This window comes from Dioscorea cayenensis, chromosome 2 (assembly GCF_009730915.1).
Source record: "Dioscorea cayenensis subsp. rotundata cultivar TDr96_F1 chromosome 2, TDr96_F1_v2_PseudoChromosome.rev07_lg8_w22 25.fasta, whole genome shotgun sequence".
Classification (NCBI taxonomy): domain Eukaryota; kingdom Viridiplantae; phylum Streptophyta; class Magnoliopsida; order Dioscoreales; family Dioscoreaceae; genus Dioscorea; species Dioscorea cayenensis.
This window is the reverse complement of record NC_052472.1, coordinates 2,316,872-2,339,895: the sequence shown is the minus strand read 5'-3', so window position 1 is coordinate 2,339,895 and position 23,024 is coordinate 2,316,872. Positions and strand designations below refer to the sequence as shown.

Here is a 23,024-nt window from a genome sequence, read left to right as displayed (position 1 = left end):
AACAGTTTTCTCTTATTTCCAATAGGAGTACGGAAAAAGGGAAAAGAGGCATTATTCTATTCCAAATAGGAGTAGGAGGATAAATAATATATGGAAAAAAGAAGAGATAATATATATATTCTCTCTTTTTTTTTCATAGATTATTATTTTTCATTTATTTTATTTATTTATGCTCCTACTCCTATTTGGAACAAGATAATTCCCTTTTTCCCTTTTTTTTGTTTGATTTTAATTCAAAATATAATAGCAAGTACCTAATAGAATTAGAAATTAAAATTTTTATATAACATGTGCAAATTAAACCGACCTTAAAAGGATAAAGTTGCATAAGTAAAAAGACTATTTCATGTATTATATAAACATGAGTTTTTTAATTATTAAAAAATAATTATATATATATATATATATGGATATTACTTTAGATTAAGCATCATACTATGAGATAAAATAAATTATGTATTTTTTTATTTGTATTAAAAAAAACTCCCAACTTATATCATTACCATATTTTAAGGGGTATATATATGAAAAAACATGGCACTTCAAAATTACCCGCTTCTCTAATCATTAAACAATCTCGAAACTCCCCCAATTCATCAATGGAAGCGATGGAAACGCTTCTTCTCCTTCTCTTCTTCTCCTCTTCGTTCTCTCAACGATGCCAATCTCGCTTTGATCCTCTTCTCATCTCCATCATCCATGGCGAAGGCTTCCTGGCGGTCCTCGGATCGGTGGCTCTGGTGCATACTCGTCTCCGCTGTTCTTCTCACTCTCTTGATGACTTTCTTCTTGCTTTTCGCTTTCAATTTCGATCAGGATGATGTTTCCGAATTGATTCACAATGAAAAGTGTGTTTCTTTGATTCGTTTAAGCATTTGTTGTGTTTCTTGTGATTTGATTTCAGCGTATTTGATTGTGTGTTTTGGTTGGAGGTTTTAGGGTTGATGGGATTGGGGAGAGAGGGGAGCAGTGGATGGAGGTGATCTCGTGGGAGCCTAGAATCTTCATCTACCGCAATTTACTGGTTTGAGCTCACTTGAATCTCTACCATTAGTTTCTTCATTTTTTATTTCTTGATTATTTCCTTGCATAGTTTGGTTTATTTTGTATTATTGATTCCATTTTTTTTTAGCATGATTCAAGTTGAGATATCTTTTTTCAATCTTATTCATGTTTTTTTTTTTGCTTTTGTTTAAAAGATTATATCTTGCTAAAAAAGGGTTTAGTTGTGTTTTTTAATTCATTTGTTGTCCACATTTGTTATGATTATCTTTGAGAAAATTGCTTTTTACCACTATAGAAGTGAGTGATTGCCAATTTATCATCTGAAAAAAAAAATCATATTTGCTTATATACACTTATTGCTAATTGTCAACTCAAACAACTTATAAAAGGACTAATTTAGCTTTACGCTAACTTTCTCTTTAGAAAATGAGTGGGGTAAGTCTCCATCTTGGAAGTACTCCTTTAATTGCCTATTTGACTTGTGCAGAATATTCAAATATATTTGCATAGATGCTTGTTTTTACTAGTTCAAATTGGTATCTTTTAAATTGTTATCTGATTTTATGATTGAGTTGTAGCAAAGTAACATTTTTTGTCTATTTATTGGACAGTCCAATGAAGAATGTGAATACTTGATTAAACTTTCTTTGCCACGTATGCAACAGTCCACAGTTATTGACAAAAATACTGGTGGGAACATAAGCAGCCGGTGTGCAATCTCAGATCTCTTGACTTGTTTAGTAATTAATTTCAGAAGTTCTTTTTTAATATTATTGAAATATTTCAATATTATTCCGTGCAGGCAACGCACAAGCTCAGGAATGTTTCTCAAACGCGGACATGATAGCATCATTCAAGCAATTGAGAAAAGAATTGCAGATTTCACATTTATGCCAATAGGTAGAGACTTACAGACCTCTGTTTTTCGTAGTAACTATTCAACTTTTTGAGTTTTCTAATCTAACATGGTTATGCAATTTTCACTTTCAAGATAAATAACAAAGTGGAGTATATAAAAAGAATATGCACATGAAGGATCAAACATTACCCTTTTTAAGTGTAATAGTTTGCAAAATTTATTTCTTTCAACATTGCTCACCATTTGATTAGAAATGGTTTCTTTTGTATTTCCTCTCATTAGGATCCATATCTTGAAGGTGTTAATGTCATTTACCTGATTAAATAGCAATGGTCCTGCCTATAAAGTTCAGTATATATTGGTGGGCATAAAGTTTCTTGACACAGGACTTCCCTTCACTTTCAGTACATCATCCATCTTTAGAGCCATTGCCATAACCAATGGAGCATTTGTTAGGTAGTGATAAAAGCTATTGGTGTATTCCTTTTCTTAGCTATTGCTTATATTTGATATTCAATATCAGTAGCATCAAAGTATACATTTGCTGCTTTAGCTTGAGATTATATATAGATGATTTAGAGATACTCATTGTATGACTTGCACGGACCAGTGGTTCAGGATATCACTTTTTTTTGTGTCTCCACGGTCTCTCTATGCCTGTTTATTTTTTTGCATAAGAATGTATCTAATAATTAAATTCATATATATATTACATTGAAGAATTCATTGTTTGTATTTTTGTCTATAAATCTCAGTGGCATGAAAGTAGTAAAATATCCTTCCAGTATGTGGCTACAATCGGCAATATCTTGAGTGTAAAATATCATGCCATATAGAAGATTTTTTATTTCCCTAATGAACAAATATTTTTTTCCTTGTATGGCTTATATAAAACTGAACTTTTAAATGTCACTCTTAGTTTTGGATCATGCATTTTACCAAGCTTCGTGATGTGACTTCTATTTTCTTTCATCAAATTGTCAAAATGTTTTCCCCTCATTAACTATTATGCAGGAAACTCACTCATACTTTTCTAAGAGAAAAAAAAAAGAAAAAGAATGCTATTGAAAATTGATATTAGATGCAGTGTTGAAGACTTTACAAATTGTGTGTTTTATATAACTGACTTGCATCACCTTAATCAACATAGACACAATTTCCTTGCTATGATTTCCTTAAAGCATTTTACTGTCATTCATTCTCATTTACTCACTTTCTGGAGCTGACTTCATGTTCTCCAGAGCATGGGGAGGGACTTCAGATTCTCCATTATGAAGTTGGACAGAAATATGACCCACATTATGACCATTTCCACAACGCTGACAGAATAGCTGACAGAATAGCTACTGTTCTAATGTATCTGTAAGTTGTCCTTAAAAATTTTCTTTGATGCTCTTCCTTCAGTAGGTTTAAGCATATAATTGCCTGCCTTACAAAAAAGCTAAGATATTTGTTTTTGTGTTATCATTAAGTCTTGCCATTGTTGCAGTTCAGATGTTGAAGAAGGAGGTGAGACAGTGTTCCCTCTCGCCAAGAATACCATGAATTCAGTCTCAAGGTCCAGCAATCTGTCTGAGTGTGGAAAAATGGGCCTTTCTGTGAAACCTAAGAAGGGAGATGCACTTCTCTTCTGGAGCTTGAAGCCTGATGGCTCTTTAGATACTACAAGCTTGCATGGTGAGGCTCATTTTTAATCCTTTTCTTCTTTTATTATTTATTTATTTATTATTATTATTATTATTATTATTATTTGAAGAAAAAGAAGGCTCATGTGAAACTTATGTATAATGTAGGTGGATGCCCTGTGTTAAAAGGGTACAAGTGGTCATCAACAAAGTGGCTGCGAGTAAACAAATATTATCATTTATAATTCACCGAAGGTACTTGTTTTCATTATTTATTTCCATTTCTTATATAACCTCGATTCTTTTGTGCTATATATTTTTTGATTTTGTGAAGTTTCATATGGCTATTAGTGGACAAATGTTGAAACAGATTTGTATTCGGTTGTGATTTCTACCATACTTAAGTTACTAGAAATTCTTTTCATATCATTCTCTACACAACCTCAATTCTTTTGTGATGATAAATTTCTTGATCTTGTGAAATTACATACACAACCAGTTTGCGCTCGGTTGTGTGCAGTTACTACATATTCATTGATTTGTCGTCTTTTATACAAGCTCAATTATTTTGTTCGATGATTAAAATCTTGATGTTACGGAGTTACAGATAGCTATTACTGAACAAACATTGAACTAGATTTGTGTTTCTTTGGCCACTAGATTTTTTAAATTTTGCAGAAATAAATATGTGTTGGCCCTGTGTTTTGAATTTATTGAGGCTATTTGACTCTTATCATTGGTACCATGTCAATTAAATTTTTTGATAATGTGTCATGCTGTTGTTAACTTTCTCATTATTATGTATATTTCTCATCTTTTGCAGTAATGGTTCGCTGATAATTACATTCATCCAAGTTAATCAATTTCATGGTCTCATGCCATTCATCTGCTGTTTGATACTTTTGATACTAAATAGAACTCATCTATTTCATTCTGTTGAACACTGAACTATTAAAACAAAAAAGAAGGAAAAAACTAATGATGCTGTTATTATTATTATTATTATTATTATTATTATTATTCATATTTTCACTACTATTATCCCATAGTTATAATTAGTTGAAAAAAAAACAATGGAATTGACTAAATATATGTTTTCTAAATGCATGTAATTTACCCACATATTAAAGGGTAAGTTTTACTGGTGGTCATAAATATTTCATAATTATAACGCTATGTACTATAAATGTTTTTTTTTAGAACGTTGTGGTCATAAAAGCTATTTTTCTAGTTCTGACTTTGATGGCAGCATTGGCGTGTTTGGGGATTATTTTTGGTGAAGTTGATGATGTGCTAGCAAAAACACGTGATCGCGTAGGGAAGCCTTTCAGTAGTCGCGTTGTTATAATGATGAAACATTCTGCGGCGTCAGCGTTACAAAAAACGTTTAATGGTTATCGGTCAGCAATGGGAGAATAGTTTTGTGGTCGCACGATATTACGATATTTGTGATCACGACGTTATAATGATGAAACGTTTGTAGCATAGGGTGAAACTTACCCGGGACGATTAAATGTGATGAGCTCAGGCGGTGACAGGATACAATTCATTTGTTATAAGCAATAAAGTATTATAATAACATAGGAAGCAGAAACAGTCAACATCATGTAATAAATAAATTAATATCTTAATTACAAATCTAACATCTCTCTACAATAGCATTTTTATTTGAGGTTTTTTTATCTTGTATGTTTATCATAAGACATCTAATATCTTATAAAATTGTTTCTTTTATGAACTCATATTATATATTTGTTATTTTAATTATTTTTTTTCCTATAAAAATTGTGCACAAAAAAAAAAATTATGTTTATTTACTGGGCCACATGAAATTAATTATTTTATAGATGCATATAGTTTTCTATAGAGATTACTGACCCTACACCGATCCGTGGTTTCCAATTCAATCCATCCCAAAAAATTGACAATTTTTCGTGTTACAGAGTGGGGCATAAAGCATGACAGGGTTTTTGAAGGGAGCAGGGCAATTATAATCATTGTGTTTTAATTATATTTTTTGTATTTTAATAATTTAATTAAAAAAATACAGTACTAAAAGAAAATCATTTGTTATAATTTTAATTTATTAATAAGTATTATATATTATAAGAGGTTTGATAAAAAAAAATGTCTTCTTAATTTCTTCACAATTTTAAAATAAACAGACGTTAGTGAAAGTAATATTTAAAATACCACTATTTGAGTTAGGTTGGGCGAGACGCCCAATTTTAGTTGGTTGTTTGTACTTTTTCATTTATAATTTTAAAAAAAATTAACAGACAATAATGTAAGTAATATTTAAAATACCACTATTTGAGTTGGGTTGGACAGGACGACGCGAAAGGATGGTTTAGGCAGGGTGGTGGCCTCATCCTTGCCTCATTGCCATCTCTAATTTTTTTTATTTTTTATTATTTTTTATTATTTTTTTTTTGTTTTACGTGTATGCCCACTTGTGTGAAACAATGTTCATGCGATTGGTTTTTAATACCTTTAAGGGGCCGTTTCGTTTGCGGTAATGTAGAAGGATTACCATGTGTTACGTGATAATCTGAAAATATTATCACGTTTGGCACTATATCAGTGGTAATCTGTATAGTAATATCACATTACCAACTTATAAATATTACTCAAAAAATGGTAATTCTATTACCACCAAATTTGGTGTCTATCTTTGATTATCGTGGTAATCTTATAACTTTTTTATATTTTAACAAATTGATTACCATGAAAATCAAAGTAATAAGAGTTCCAACCAAACATGGTTATATTAAATTACCACAATATTCCCACCCATATAATATTTCCACTCATATTACCATAGTAATCTCGTTACCTGATAATATGTCATTACCACGAACCAAACAGCCCCTAAGATGGTTTCCATTTTAACAAACAAGAGAAAACCAACATCTGAGTCTAGTGCTCTAGGCTCAGAAACTGGACCTGTTTCCAACTTTCCTCAAGAAATATCACAGCATCAAACACACGTTTTAAAATGAAACAATCATCAAAGCAAAGGCATCCTCTTCACTTTACAGCACATTTTATTTCCAGGGCAAAATTGATGAAAAACTCATGCCCGAAGAATTTTTAAACTTCCGGCAAAAAATTGTGGTTCCCCGTCATCATAACATGAGATTAACTTCACATGACTATTGCTTGCTACCGGTCAAATTCCTAATGACATACGGTAAAATTCCACCATGATTGTAATACGCTAGCTCCACCTGCAAACAATATGAGGGCGATGAATAAGAGGAACATCGAAAGAATAGTAATTTCCGTATTTTTTTCTGGATTACCTCGGTGTCGAAGCGAAGAGTGCATGTAAATGATTTCCCGCTATCAGTTGTGACAGTGACATCTTGACCAGGTTTGATATCACTCACATTGCTCGGAAGATTGACTGTGTAACGTTCATGGCCGGTCAAGCCAAGGGAATCAGCATCTTCCCCGGCTTTGAAACACAATGGAATAATGCCCATTCCCACAAGATTACTTCGGTGGATTCTCTCGAAACTCTTGGCAATGACCGCTTTCACACCCTGCAACATTTAACAACAGAGGCACATCAATTAAGGGTGAATTGTGGGCAAGAAGTTGAAGATGAATTTTCTTTACATATTTAGTACCAGTAGCATTGGTCCTTTAGCAGCCCAATCGCGAGAGCTGCCACTTCCGTACTCTGCTCCCGCTAAGATGACAGTAGCACACCCCTCAGTTTTGTATCTCTGTTCAGCACTTGAAAATATTAATATCATTGAAACAAATTTACTAGTTCAACAGAAAATTAGTTTTACTTGGACGTCATGCAAATATCATTGGAGTTGGATTAAGTGATTGAGTGGTTTGATAGTAATTACCATGGCGGCGTCAAACACTGACAATTTTTCTCCTGAGGGTATGTGTATTGTTTTGGGACCAACTTCTCCCTTCAAAAGCTTGTTGACAAGGCGAATGTTAGCAAATGTTCCCCTTGCCATCACTTCATCATTGCCACGACGACTACCATAGGAATTGAAGTCTTTTCTCTCGACACCACGTTCCATCAAGTATTTCGCAGCAGGGCTGTCTTTGTGAATGCTTCCAGCAGGTGAGATGTGATCGGTTGTGATACTGTCACCGAAGTTTAGCAAGCAATATGCATTCTTCACAGGATGTGGGCCGGGGGGAGATAAAGTCATATTCTTGAAGTAAGGAGGCTCATGAATGTAGGTTGATGTTGGGTCCCAGGAGTAAAGACTGCCAGATGGCACCGGCAGTTGGTTCCACATAGGGTTTCCTTTAGTGATCGATTCATAGGTACCCCTGAACATATCTGGTAGCACGCTCGATTGCACAACCTGAATAAGTTTAAGCTTAAATGTCAAACTTTATCATCCATTAATTTGTATGTTTTGTACCAATATTGTAACTTACCTCTGCAATCTCTTCATTTGATGGCCAGATATCCCTGAAGTAAACCTTCTTCCCATCTTTTGAGGTCCCTATAGGTTCTGTATTAAAATCAATGTCGACCTGCAAAACATTTATTTCAGTCAACACTAGTTACAAAAGGACAGAGAAGAGACCATTACAAAGATTTTAAGAAATTTTCGTTGGGTGAAACCCACTGTACCAGTACCATATAGGCAACATTCTTCTCCAAACATCAACAAGAGAATGACATATGATAGAGCAAATTATAACATTCATATAGTTTATCCTAAGATGGTATGCTGAGAACTACAATTTGCTATAATAACCACATGCTCATCTTCAAATTTGCAGTTGTGAAGCATTAATATAGGATGTGATAATTAAGAATTCTATTACCCATTGTCTACATACCGTGCCAGCAAGAGCATAAGCAACCACCAGAGGTGGAGATGCAAGATAGTTTGCTCTAGTTAAGGGATGCACACGACCCTCAAAGTTCCTATTTCCAGACAAAACTGCTGCAGCAACAATATCTGAAAATATACGCAAACGACTTCCAAACTTAAATTGAAATCATTCAGAAACCGAAGAATTAATGTGCTCTTGATCAACTGATAAGACACTTTTACCATTTTCAGAAATTGCTGATGAGACTGATTCATCAAGGTCACCAGAATTCCCAATGCATGTTGTACATCCATAACCAACGATATGAAAGCCCAATTGATTCAAATATTTCTGCAGGCCACTGAAACAGATAAAACTCATCATTTGGTAACTAATGAGAAAATTGTGATTATATCCACTGTTCTTCATCCCTCTGGTTATACCTCTTTTCCAAGTACTTTTTTACCACTCCCGAACCAGGGGCCAAGCTTGTCTTAATCCATGGTTTCACCTGGCACATAAGAAAAAAAAGAAAGAAACCATCAGCTGTACAGAAAATATCTCAGCATCCTTCAATTATTACTTGAAGTTTTGTGAATGTGTCTCACGATAAACTAAGATGATGCAGTTTACTCAAATTAAATAGTGGACAGTAATTTAGATAATTATAGAACCACTGCTCTAAGTAGTCGAGCAGATTTCACATACTGCTAGGTTGTGTTTGGTTGTAGCTAGAATAAGAGTTTAGAATTGGTATGAGGCAAAAATTTTTATGCCAAGTTATCTTGAAGTTTGTCATTATTAATATTAATTAAAAAAATAAATTTTTAATTCAAGCCATATAATCTTATTACTGGTTAATATTAAGTAATGATTAATGACTAGGTTAATACGAACTAGTGGTTGAATTGCTCTAATCAATCATTTTATGAAGGAAGAGTTATTTTACTTTCAAGCATATCCCGATTTAGTTCATTTGTTTGTCCATTCCCAAATAACCTGGAATAACTTAGGTTCAGTCATTCCAAGTTTTCCGAAACCAAACATAGCCTTGGGTTATAAATCATTTCAACTATGCATCACCTATGAACTTTTATGAACTTCAGATATTTATTAAATCTAGAATAAATAGTTAGCAAAGGAAACTATAGAACTGAAAAAAAAAAAAATTCAAATTACGGATGATCAGATATGAGTTCTTTTTTATCCAACCTCAAGGCCTAGTTCACAAGCCTTCTTGGCAACCAAAGCAGCTCCAAGCATCACACTAGGATTTGAGGTGTTGGTGCAACTGGTGATTGCTGCAATGACAACATCACCATGTTTTATCTGCGCTGGTGTTCCATGAAAAGAGAACTCTGCCACTTTGTTCTGAGAATCTTTTGGTACAGCAAAACCCTGAAGCATCAAATAGGTCTCTCATTATGAAAACAGCACAAACTCCTCACAACAATTAAAAATAAATAAATAAATACATTATAACCATGGCATTGCAGATAAGTATTGTTCCAGTCTTCCAGTTCTCATTCAGAAGTAAACAAGAGTACCAAGCAATATGCTAATACTTTTATGCAGTGACAGATGCAACATGTGGTAGATTAATATTAAGGAGGTATGCCAATTCCTCAAGCAACCCATTATGTAAAAAGCAAGAAACAACATCATCCGCTCTCAACAAAGAAAATTTTTTTTTTCCCTCTTATGGAAATTAGAAAGAAAAATATCTATATTCTATTAATAGCTTCAATATATAGTGCCATTATATTAGAAGAAAACAAACACCTTGAACCCAACAAAATTAAAAATTAAAAATTAAAAATTAAAAAAAAATAAAGAATTACAAAAGAAAAGCCCAGCTTGAATTGAGCTTCATCATAACAGCAGGATTGGCAAGAATAAAAAGACATGAGGAATAACCATATCAACTGAACATACAACGATCATGGAAAGATGTCAAAAAAGGAGTTTTAATGCAAGTAATAGCAGCAAACCATTTATCTATAACAATAGCTGCTATGAAGGTTCATCCTAAAATAGAAGGGGGAGGATTAGCTCACCTTAAATCCTGCTTCATTGTCTAAACAAGAATGCCAGTCCACTTTCATTTCTTTTAACGGAACTCGATCATGTGGCCTGCCATAGTTGTGATTTAGTAGAAAACAAGAAACATCAAGAACGGAAACTAATTTTAGTTGTAAACATTAAGTGAAGATATAACCTTTTAGGTCCTGATACACAAGGTTCCACATCTTCAAGATTCAATTCCAAGTATGATGAGTAAACCCTCTCTATCTGTGGCTGCATTTAGAAAGTAGATCATTACAAACAATCACAATTGCAATATACTAGAAAGACAGCATAGCAATGACTTTAGAAAAAGTCATGTTACCAGGTTGTAGTCAACAAACATCTTATTTGCCCGTAAATAAGACTCTATCATGGCCACCTGCATTGGAGACAAATCTATTATTCTCAATTCATAATTATTATGAATAGAACTTATCACTAACTTACAGTATCATCACTTCTGCCAGTGAGTTTCAAGTATTGCAGAGTAACATGATCCACAGGGAAGAAACCCATTGTGGCTCCATACTCAGGTGACATGTTGGCAATTGTGGCACGATCTGCAAGTGATAGTCCACTCATGCCTTCACCTGTATACCGAGATCAGAGTTAAGAACTCCAAATGTTTTCAATTACTGCTAGTAAATGATCAATTGCATACCGTAGAACTCCACAAACTTTCCAACCACACCATGCTTTCGGAGCATGTGGGTAACTGTCAAAACTAAATCTGTAGCAGTTACGCCATTCTTCATCTTTCCTGATAACTTGAACCCAACAACACCAGGAAGTACCATGCTCATTGGCTGCACAAAGATCAAAGGTCAATAAGAAGGTATTGCAACAAAAAATAAGTAAAATGAAAATTCCACAAGTTACATGGTTTTAAAATAATATCTTTCTCTGGTACAAATCAGCACAACCAATCATGAGCAAGTGGCAGACACAATTACATCTCCAAATAGATAAAACTAGAATGAAACCATTTACCTGACCAAGCATGGCAGCTTCAGCTTCAATTCCACCAACTCCCCAACCAGCAACACCTAAACCATCTATCATAGTTGTGTGTGAGTCAGTACCAACAACACTATCAGGATAAAGCATTCCACCATTGTTAAAGACAACACGACCAAGGTACTCTAAGTTCACCTGCCATAATAATAATAATAATAATAAACAAATTACAAAGCATGATCAAGTATATTTCTTTTGCTTAACTAATATCAACATTTTGACACAACCAGCCATGAAATGTATATTAGCTAAAAGAAGCAACCCCCATTTTCAGAAGAATATTACCTGGTGGACAATACCAGATCCAGGTGGTACAACAAGCATGTTGTTGAAAGCATTTGAACCCCACTTCAAAAACGCAAATCTTTCCTTGTTGCGCTGGAACTCAAGTTCCATATTTGCCTGAACTGCATTTTCTGATCTTGCCACATCAACTTGAACTGAATGGTCAATAACAAGATCAACAGGAACCTGTATGGATAATATTAAGCTTGATATGGCATGCAAAATCTGGCAATGGAAAGAAGATATGGAAGAAACCTAAACAGTATATTATTTTAGTGAAACCAGATTCTTTCATTACTTAAACCACATCTTCAGAATTTTAACTTAGAGAGGACAAAAAAAAATCACAAAAGCTCAGCAATCTCTTTTCTCTAGACTTTGGTTCCCCAGAAAATGCGGGCCCAATCTTATTCTGGGAGAGAATTAGAAAACCTTCAGCAAAAGTGACCAAAGACAACAAGGACGATATGACATGCTAGCAAATGTAACCATAATACTGTAAAAAGTCAAACTTTTACAACAAAATTAGAAGGTGGTAAATGAACTTTGGCAAGCAAATCCAGCTTCTCCTTTACTCATGCGGTAATATAGCTTTAATGCCTAAATGCCCCTTTCTTAGGTCTAACAAATCTTCCAAAGTACAAATAACAAGTTTCCAAGTAATTTAGTTGAACAAAGAAAGATTGCAATCCGTTAAAGTCAAAATGCTACACAATCAAATTGATCAATCATCTGCTTGCAATGACAATCATCATCATCACCATCACCTTTCATAACTTGCATGAGACACAGGCCAGGTTCATGAAGGCTCCATCATCAAGCAGTTTGCTTCAATTTTTGCTTTGAAATGTAGAACAAACCAAAGCAAGCAATTGAAGGTCTAAGCCGGCTCCTATTATGTATATGCCAAAACATTTTTTTTATAATTTTTGAAAGATCTACTATAAAAGTCTATTGTCAATAAATTTAATGTGGCATCCATATCCATAAGGCTCCCCAACCATATCAAGCTTAACATAGTTGATGTAGTAGATAAAAGCGGAAGACAATAATTAGCATAAACCAAAGTTGAAGCAGGAACAAAGTTAAAGGATTAGAACATTTAAAAATCTAACAAATTGTAGAAAAGAAATATAACATCTCCCTGTTTCACCAACACTTACGACTTTGTATGCTAGGGCTACATCAAACCCTCTAAACTCAGCCCTATGTTATAAACAACTCTGTCCAATATTAACCGTCCAATTTATTACAATCACATGTCTACTAAATAAAATTAAACTAAATTAAAATAAGTAATTGACTATAAAACAAATACTGTTCCTGCATCAATCTTCCCAGTCGGAGAGCTCAATTTCATCAAAAAAGCTTTAGTCACTTCAACATGTGTTGGATCAATATCTTTTAATTCATCTTCTGTCATCCATATGCTTTCACTAATTGGTTTACCCAACATTTTCACAAAAAATCTTTTAGTTTTCACACTTTGATTTCACTTCTTTAACATGTAACATATCTTCAATAATATCTGGCCGCACTTCTGGTAACTGATGAACTTGATCTGCAACTGTATACACTTCTCCATCGAATCCCTGAACAGGTACAAATCAGAAACATTGAAGATTGGGGTAATTAGTAATTCATATGACAAATCTATTAAATATGCAGTGGAGCCAATTTTTTTTAGCACCTTATATGGACCAATACTCCTTGCTTTTAGGTTATGATGTACTTTTAGGAAACCTTGCTTGCACCAAGTGTACAAGTTCCAAAATGACCCTCTTCAAAGTCCTTCACTCATTGGCGTCTGTTGAATGCAGTTGCACATCATTTGTTGCTAGTTTTTAAAGCTGCCCTAACCACTTTTCATGGACTTTTTGAATATGATCACTATAAGTTTCACCATCAGTAGTCACCTGAGTATCTTGTGGTAATGGGATCAGTTCTAGTGCATGTTGTGGCTTTAGTCCACATGCCGCTTCAAAGGGACTAATCCTTATTGTGTTCATTGAATAAAGCAAATTCAACTTGAGAAATAAAAAAGTCCCATGACATTGCATGTTTTCCCATATGACACTGATAGGCCTTTTCAGAAGCACTTATTGGTCTATTCTAGAAGAAATAAGATAAGTCAAGGGCAGAATGGTAAATTGGCATCTACATAGCTGGTTACAAAAGGAGTCACAGGGGAACAGAAGAGGTAGGAAAAATTGGGAAAGTAATCGGCTAAGGCTGGGCCTCTATCTTCCAGGGTTTGTTCTCTAACATTGGTGCGGTGAGCGTGGAACTGATGCCGCCGTCGAAAATGGAGCAAAGGGTTGATGCTGTGGAGAAAAACCTGGAATCGATGAGAGAGGAAATCAAGGATCTCAAGCTTCAAGGCTCAGATTCAGAGCAAAAGATGTCAGGAATGATGGATGAAATACTTCATTCTAGGCAACAATTAGATGAAATCCAATCCTTATTGGCGTCTTTGGTAAAGGGAAAGACACCACAAGAGGTTGAGCGACCATCACCACCGCCGATCGCTGAAGCCGAAGCTTGTTCTACCAGACCGGGAAGTTCCAAGTCGATTCCTCCACCGCCGACAACCGAAATAGAAGCCAGATCTGGAGGTTCCAAGTTGATTCCCCCTCAAGCATTCTCCCTGGATGATGTCCAGATTGCTGCAAAGAAGGTCGAACTCCCTAATTTCAAGGGGGATGACCCTTTGGGATGGGTTAGGCGAGCAGAACAGTATTTCAGCATACAACAGACTTCTGAGGATCTCAAGGTAACGCTTGCCTTAGTTTGTATGGAAGGTCATGTCCTCCATTGGATGACGTGGCTGCAAGAACGCCGAGCGATTCAGACGTGGAGCGATGTTCGCCGTGAAGTGCTGGCGCGATTTGGGGGAGCTTTAGCTGCTAACCCGTATGAAGCTTTGGCTGCTGTAAAACAAAATGGCTCGGTTGATCTGTACATCCGTGACTTCGTCGAGAAGTCTGCGCAAATACAAAGCTGGCCAGAAGAAGCTTTCACAGGTCAATTTCTCAATGGCCTTCGAGAGGAGACTAGAGCACACATCCGTTCCCATGAGACTAAGGATCTGTATGCGACAATGACTCTGGCACGGGAAATCGAGCATGAGCTCGAATTGGTTGCGAAGAAGACGAGATTGCACAGTGCGAGCTCGACAACTTTTGGGCTCGGGTCGCGAGCTGGTGTGGCAAGTGCAGTGGGACGATCTTTAGTCCACTCTTTCGGGCCACCTGCACAGCAGAGTGTGGCGTCGAGCTGGGCCACAAATGGGTCGTCGCATGGGCATGGCAATTCGGCACCATTGTCGAGAAGTGATGATGGAATTCTATCCAAGGTCAACTCAGAGACTAGTAGTGTGGGAAGCAACATCAATTATCCTTCACGTCCGTCCACGTCAACACCAATTCGGCGTGTCCGTCAATATACTCAAAAAGAGTTCCAAGACCTCCGCTCAAAGGGGCTTTGTTTCCGTTGTCATCAGCCATATAATCCTCTCCACCAGTGTCCTAACAAATCTCTACGAACCTTGATTTTAGGTGACGAAGAAATTGACGGGGAAAGCACTGGTGCACTTGAGTTTAATGAACAGTCTCAAAACTCTCCTAGTGAAGATGCTTCGCAACTACTCCAGTTGGAGTTACCATATTTCTCTATGGCTTCCACCCAGCAACCCAGCACTATGAAGTTTCTTGGCAAAATTGGGCAGTTTTCTGTCATCGTTATGGTGGACAATGGCGCCAGTCATTGCTTTATATCAAATAAGATGGCTGCTAAGCTCCAGATTCCTATCTCTTCAACACCAAAATTTGGGGTCCGTTTAGGAGATGGCCATCGAACAGAGGCACAGGGAATTTGTCAAAATGTTCAGATTCAGTTGGCATCTATCTCCATGAAGGTGGATTGCTATGTTTTTCCTCTTGGTGGTGTAGATATAATATTGGGAGTATCGTGGCTCCAAACACTTGGTGACGTCAAGGTTAACTGGGCTACCATGATGATGCATTTTGCAGTAGATGGGAACCAAGTGCAAATCGCAGGTGATCCTTCTTTGAGCAGTACCCCAATTTCGTCACAAGCTTTACTTCGACTTCAAGATGTGGAATTTGGCTTATTATTGTGGAACGTCTCGGCGACTGAGGACAGTACCATTGTTGGAAATTCTAACTTATTACCGCCAGAGTTACAACAACTCTTAAATGAATTTTCTTCTATTTTTGCCGAACCCTCTGGGTTGCCTCCACAACGCACATTAGACCACCACATTCCCTTGAAAGAAGGAGTTACAGCTATTAGTTGCCGCCCTTATCGCTATAGTCACCTTCAGAAGGATGAAATTGAAAGATTAGTTGCGGATATGCTCGCCACCGGGGTTATTCAGCCAAGTAATAGTCCTTTCTCAAGTCCAGTCCTCTTAGTTCGAAAAAAAGATGGTGGGTGGCGCTTTTGCGTCGATTATCGGGAACTCAACAAGGCTACCATACCTGATAAATATCCCATTCCAGTCATTCAAGAATTATTAGATGAATTGCATGGTTCTAAGTTCTTCTCCAAAGTCGACCTCAAGTCAGGTTACCACCAAATACGCGTGAAAGAAGAGGACGTTCCCAAAACAGCGTTTCGCACTCATACAGGTCATTATGAGTTTAAGGTGATGCCCTTCGGCCTTATGAACGCACCAGCCACCTTCCAAGCTACGATGAATGATCTCTTCAGGCCTTTTCTGCGCAGGTTTGTCTTAGTATTTTTTGATGATATACTAATCTATAGCAAGTCGTGGATGGAGCATCTGCACCACTTGCATCTTGTTTTGAGTAAATTGTTAGCGCAGCACTTTGTAGCCAACAAAAAGAAAAGCTGTTTTGGCCAACAATCCATTGACTATCTTGGTCATATTGTGTCCCAAGGAGGGGTCTCTATGGATCCTCTCAAGGTATTGAGTGTGTTGAATTGGCCAACTCCAAAATCTATTAAAGCTGTCAGATCCTTCTTGGGGCTCACGGGATACTATAGGAGATTCATTAAAGGCTATGGAGACATTGCTCGACCTCTTACGGAGTTGCTTAAGAAAGATCAAGCCACCAAATTCACTTGGAGCACGGATGCGAATCTCGCCTTTCAGAGATTAAAGCAAGCAATCACGAAAGCTCCCACCCTTGCCATGCCTGATTTTTCTCAAACATTTGTGGTGGAGTGTGACGCTTCCGGTACTGGTGTTGGGGCAGTTTTGATGCAGAATGACAGACCATTAGCTTTTTTTAGCAAGCAACTGGCCCCTCGGCACCTTGCTAAACCAGCTTATGAAAAGGAACTCATGGCTTTAGTACTAGCCATCCGACAATGGCGACCTTATTTGATAGGCCAACACTTCGTGGTCAAAACAGATCACAGCAGTCTTCAACACATCTTACAACAACATGTCAACACACCAGCCCAACAAAATTGGATTGCCAAACTTTTGGGGTACGAATTTGATGTTCAATACCGACCAGGGTCCACAAACAAGGCTGCTGATGCCTTATCTCGAGCATATGGGGACTTGGAGTTAACAGCTGTTTCCATTCCTTATTGGGCTCACTGGGAGCACCTGCATCAAGAAATCCAGCAAGACTCCTCCTTACGATCCCTTCATGATCAAATCTCTCAGAAACCATCAGCTTTTCCAAATCATCAGCTCATCCATGGAAGATTATTCTATAAAGGAAGATTGGTGATTCCCTCCGGTTCTTCGTGGATTCCCAGATTGTTAGAAGAATTTCATTGCTCCCCACAAGGGGGTCATTCTGGGGCCTTGCGCACTTACAAACGACTTGCAGGCAGCGTATATTGGCGAGGTATGATGGCTTCTGTCCAGAAATATGTAGCTGATTGCTTAGTTTGCCAAAAGAATAAGTATGATACACTCTCTCCCAAGGGTCTCCTTCATCCCTTGCCTATCCCTACTCAAGTTTGGACCGATATATCACTGGATTTCTTGTCGGGCTTACCTAAATCTCATGGTTGGGACTGCATCTTAGTTGTGGTGGACCGGCTCTCTAAGTATGCCCATTTTATTGGGTTAAAGCATCCTTTCACTGCCAGGATGGTGGCTGAGTTATTCGCCAAAGAGATAGTCCGCCTGCATGGGGTTCCTCATTCTATTGTAAGTGATCGAGATCCTATCTTTATAAGCTGTTTTTGGCAAGAATTCTTCTCTAAGTGGGGTACGAAACTCAGAATGAGCTCGGCTTATCATCCAGAAACGGATGGTCAAACCGAAGTCCTCAATCGTTGCCTTGAGTCTTATCTCCGTTGTTTCACTTCAGAGCATCCTAAACATTGGAGTCGCTGGCTTCCTTGGGCGGAATATTGGTATAATACTACTTTTCATGGGGCTACCAACACTACACCGTTCCAAATTGTATATGGACATCCTCCTCCGTCTCTCCTTCAATTCATGCCCGGGGAATTTCAAGTTGCTGCAGTCGCCCAGGCACACCAAGACAGGTCTGCTATGCTCAAAGAATTACAACACCATTTATCTAAAGCCCAGCAACAAATGATTCGGTCAGCGAATCAGCATAGACGACATGTGGAATATGAAGTTGGAGATCCGGTTTTTGTCAAGCTTCGACCCTATCGACAACAATCAGTACAACAACGCTCTTCTCAGAAGCTGGCATCTTGCTATTTTGGGCCTTACAAAATCACTCACAAGTTTAGCCCAGTTGCTTACAAATTAGACCTTCCTCACGGGTCAAAAATTCACCCCATCTTTCATATATCTCAGCTGAAAAAGATGGTAGGCTCCCACCCTGTTTCTCCTGCATTGCCCCATGAATTATCCTTCGAAGAAGAGTCTTATACCCCATCAGCTATACTCAAGGTTCAAGACCGAGGTTCTGGTTCTTTTCCTTGCCATCAGGTACTTGTTCAATGGCAAACTCGACCGCCAGAAGAGTCCTCATGGATGACTTGTTCCGATTTTCGGGGACAATTCCCCACATCAAACCTTGTGGACAAGGTTTGCTCTATCCAAGGGAGTACTGATAGGCCTTTTCAGAAGCACTTATTGGTCTATTCTAGAAGAAATAAGATAAGTCAAGGGCAGAATGGTAAATTGGCATCTACATAGCTGGTTACAAAAGGAGTCACAGGGGAACAGAAGAGGTAGGAAAAATTGGGAAAGTAATCGGCTAAGGCTGGGCCTCTATCTTCCAGGGTTTGTTCTCTAACAGACACCTTAACATCTTACCTAAACTGCAACGAACCACTTTTGTCTGCCCATTTGTTTGTAGATGACATGTGCTAGAATATTTTAGCCGGGTCCTCAACCTCCCCCACAAAGCCCTCTAAAAGTGTCCCATAAACTTGACATCTCTATCAGAGACAATACTATTTTGAACACTGAACACCATGCAATCTAACTGACTTTTCGGAAAAAAAAAAATTTCTTCAGCAACATGTGCAGCATCAGGAGTTTTAGAACATGGGATGAAGTGAGCTATCTTTGAAAACCTATTCACAATTCAAATCAAGGACACAAACTATTATCTCTACCAATCCACCTCAAACTGCTTTGTTTACAGCTCCAACATTATGGAAAGGATTTTCATCATATTCATTATCAGTCAACTGCTCCAAACCACCTTCCGGTATGCCTGAAGGATCGTGGTTTTTTCCAAAATCTCCATATGGGTTCCCACCAGTGTCTGTTGCTGTAGAGCCCATAAGGCTTAGAACAGATCTTTAATCATATGCCGCATCTCAACCAATTCTGTTTGCAAGGCCTGGTTTCCTCTTCCACAACCTTTACCACATCCGGCCAAGCTTGGAGATGAAACCAAATATGATCATAGGATCTTTTTGCTCTAATACTAATTTGATGTGGCAAATAGAAGAGGAACACATATAATTACGGCCACGACCCGAAGACGAACTAAAGTTGAAGTAAGAACAAAGTCAAATGATTTAATAGTTAGAGATCTAACAGGCTCCATAAATAATAACCATCTTTCACCACCCTTACTGACTTTTTACGCTGGGCTACATCAGTCCTCTAATTCCAACCCTACCTTATAAATATCTCTATCTAATTTTAACCATCCAATTTATTGCAGTCACATACCAATTGCATTCTTACGAAGTAAAAAAAAAAAACTGAATTAAATAACCAATTGACTGATTAAACAAACATGATTCTCCTACATCAATAGTTCAACCTATTTCTCATACAATCAGTTTACCATGTTTGCCATTAGTAGTTTCAAATTTATTTAATAATTAAAATAGTAAATTGAGCAAAGGTGTAGAACTCATAGTGCAGTGGTTATGGCATACACCAATTCGACTTACTATTTAACTGGAAGTTTGTAAGTCATCACTTTTACAATTCAATACAAGTCATAACACATAAAACAACAATACCCATATTGAGAAAGTACAAACTAAAAGAGTATCAAATTAAAAGAAAAAAAAAATCACACGCAAGCACACAAAATGAGGAATACAAATGATTTGACATGTCAAAGTCATAGCTCATCTAGTTAGCATGTAAACCACCGAAACCAAAACTTACTAGTGGATTGATTTTATTTGAATCACCCCCAAGTTTATTCATAGCATCCCTCATGCATGCTAGATCCACAACAGCAGGAACACCAGTGAAATCCTGAGTGATAAGGGAATGAGAAACCAAAATCAGTTTCAAACAAATAAAGAGAATGGAAAGCAAAGTTCAAATGTTAATTGTGAAATGTGTTTTAGACATCCTTACTGTGTTGCAATTGTTAAGAAAAAAACTAAACAATCAAAAATAAATTGGTAAATATATTCATAACAGCAGCAATCATATTGTTTGATATTGATAAACAAAACTCAGCATTTTTAATTAAATGATACACTTAGTAACAATGTTTGGTCAACCGCTGTAATAGTAAAAAGTTTAAAGAATACCCATTACAAAAGTACTTTTATGAAGTAAAAGAAAAAATCCAAACCTTGGCAAGGACTTGTGTGACGTCAGCAGGTCCCATAATTGTAACATAAGGTGAAAAACATTAATAATACTGAATTCAAAGCACCATAACAGAGAGAAACCAAAGGCCTCTTGAATTCAATACCTCAAGTAATGAACATTGTTTCATGGGCTAAATCAAGTACTACAAGTATTGCACTTAAGCTTGAAGAATTCATACACCATCTAATTCAATGCTTCAGAGAATAATCTAGAGAGAGAGAGAGAGACCTGAAGAAGAACGCGTGCGGGCTTGAAAGGGATCTCAACCTGCTTAGGAGAAGAGTTCTCCCAGTCAATAATCTTCTCCACATCCTTTTCCGTCACCTGAAACTCATCACAGTTCCTGATTGCCGACTCCAACAAGATCCTGATCGAGTACGGGAGTCTATCTGCAATCCCACCACCACCCACACCTCAAATCTCAATCAAAACCCCACAAGAAAAAAAAAATCTCAAATACCCCAAATCAAAGAAATGCCTCACCGATCCTTGGATCATTGAGCGCCGGCAAGCTATAATATTTCCCAAACTCCCCACCTCCAGGCTTCTCCAGCGTCTTCAAAACCCCCTCAAACGAATTCCTCGTCGCTGAAACCAAACCAATCAATTCACCAATCCAAAAATCATCAAAAAAATCAACAACCCAGGCCCCTCCAAGAACATACCAATGGACTGAAAACGACGTTCGAAGCAGCGAGCAAGTGCGGCAGAGGACCGGATCTGAGCGCGATGGCTGAGCAAAGATCGGCCACCGGAGAAGTGTCGAGCAGCATTAGGATGACCAGGAGACCAGGGAGAAGAAAGAGAAGTGAATGTAGTGCTAGAATTAGGGTTAGAGAAGGCATTAGAAGAGGGAGAAGGAGGGTCTGGTGAAGGAGAACCGAGAAGAGGATCTCGTGAGGTATCCGATGATCGACATGGAAAAAGCTTTGATTTAGTTTTGGTTTTAGTTTTTGAATTGAGATGTTGGTTTTAATAAGAAAGTGTGAATTGGAATGTTGATATAATGAAAGAAAAGTGGGAAAGAGAGGAGCGTGGTTTGTGGCGGCAAATTAGGATGCTGATGAGCTGTGGGTTCATTCATGGGATTTGTTATGGTAGGAACTAGGAAGGGTGTGTGTGTGTGTGTGTGTGTGTATCAGTGTATGTGTATGTAAGGAGGTGGTCTTATAATTATGAATAATTTTTTTTCATTAAATATTTTTTGAAATTGTAATTAGTTTGGTAATTAGCAGTATGGTGATTTTTTTTTTTTTTATTTAAGATGAGCTGCCCTAGCAGCTAAGAAAAAGTAAGGGTGTATGTACAAGTGTCGACTGAGTAAGTGGGAGTGAGACTCATATATATATATATATAGGAGTTAAGACCACTCGTGCATAACTACTACTCACACTTTATATTCTCTCACTCAAAATTTGAATTTTCACCATTTATGAAAAGTTCTATTAGAGACCGGACTTGTTGGTAGTAACATGGTGATGTTTAATTGGAGAAATAAAGAGATTTTTATCCGGAATGTGAAATATCAACTGATATTATTAGGAATATGATTATATTTTTGAAAAAAATAGTGATCTCACAGTCTAATCTGAAAGGGCCGATATTATTAGGAATATGATTATTATTTTGAAGAAATAGTAATCTCACACAGTCTCACGAAAGAATGTGATTTTTTTTATCTCCTTTAATTAAATATAATTCCCAATACATTATTTTAAAAAATAAAATAAATATTTTGTTGGAAAAATATTAAATAATAAAATTGGAGGGAAAAATTTTATATTTATTTAAAATAATTAAATTTAATTATATATTATTGTTAAAAAAATATTTTATTTAAAATTTATATATTAATAAAATTTAATATTTTATATCAATTTTTTTTAATAATAACAAATATTTATTATTTTTAGTAACATGATAATTAAGTAATTTAATATTCCATGAATCAAACAACCCTATAAATAATGTTTCTTATGCTTATCAATACTTAATTATTTAAAATTATTTTTTTAACATATAATTATTCACTAAAACAACTCCATATTAAAAAGTGAAATCATGGCTTTCTATGTGTTTATTAATCCCTGTTTAGTACGGGGATTAATATTGTTAACAATCAACTTATAAATCTTATGAAAATTGAAATTATTTTTTTTTTCTTTTTCCCCCTTAATATAATTAATGGTGAGAAGCATGAAAAAGTAATTTAACTTTTAATAAAATGTTCTAGTTGACTTTGATATAAAAGGTACATAACCAAACATTATACTCATAGGGTGTATATAAGCAATTTCTCATTTTTGTGGAGGGTATATAAGCCAAGAAAAACCCCTTAGTT

The 23,024-nt window shown here is 36.5% G+C and overlaps 2 protein-coding genes across 3 annotated transcripts; one reads left to right on the top strand and one right to left on the bottom strand.

Moving 5' to 3' along the window:
* The first annotated feature begins 574 nt into the window (after positions 1-574).
* On the top strand, positions 575-3,784 carry LOC120278750 (probable prolyl 4-hydroxylase 3). The gene is made up of 7 exons (XM_039285483.1): positions 575-848; positions 940-1,024; positions 1,617-1,714; positions 1,808-1,905; positions 3,106-3,226; positions 3,354-3,541; positions 3,658-3,784. Exons 1-7 carry the CDS (start codon positions 700-702, stop codon positions 3,732-3,734), a joined length of 816 nt encoding a protein of 271 aa, XP_039141417.1. The 5' UTR covers positions 575-699; the 3' UTR covers positions 3,735-3,784.
* A 2,564-nt stretch (positions 3,785-6,348) lies between these two features.
* On the bottom strand, positions 6,349-21,655 carry LOC120278724 (aconitate hydratase, cytoplasmic). Of its 2 annotated transcripts, XM_039285455.1 has the most exons (20): positions 21,349-21,655; positions 21,167-21,271; positions 20,912-21,072; positions 20,243-20,335; positions 11,668-11,853; positions 11,356-11,517; positions 11,027-11,171; positions 10,813-10,955; positions 10,688-10,744; positions 10,517-10,596; positions 10,356-10,431; positions 9,511-9,696; positions 8,742-8,809; positions 8,541-8,659; positions 8,323-8,444; positions 7,912-8,010; positions 7,356-7,835; positions 7,125-7,223; positions 6,795-7,037; positions 6,349-6,719 (listed from the first exon to the last, which is right to left on the bottom strand). In XM_039285455.1, exons 4-20 carry the CDS (start codon positions 20,294-20,296, stop codon positions 6,645-6,647), a joined length of 2,394 nt encoding a protein of 797 aa, XP_039141389.1. In that variant the 5' UTR covers positions 20,297-20,335; positions 20,912-21,072; positions 21,167-21,271; positions 21,349-21,655; the 3' UTR covers positions 6,349-6,644. The 2 variants fall into 2 exon arrangements, with proteins under 2 accessions (XP_039141389.1, XP_039141395.1); XM_039285461.1 differs by lacking the exons at positions 20,243-20,335; positions 20,912-21,072; positions 21,167-21,271; positions 21,349-21,655 and having other exon boundaries at positions 11,356-11,420; positions 11,668-11,801.
* Between the last annotated feature and the right edge of the window lie 1,369 nt (positions 21,656-23,024).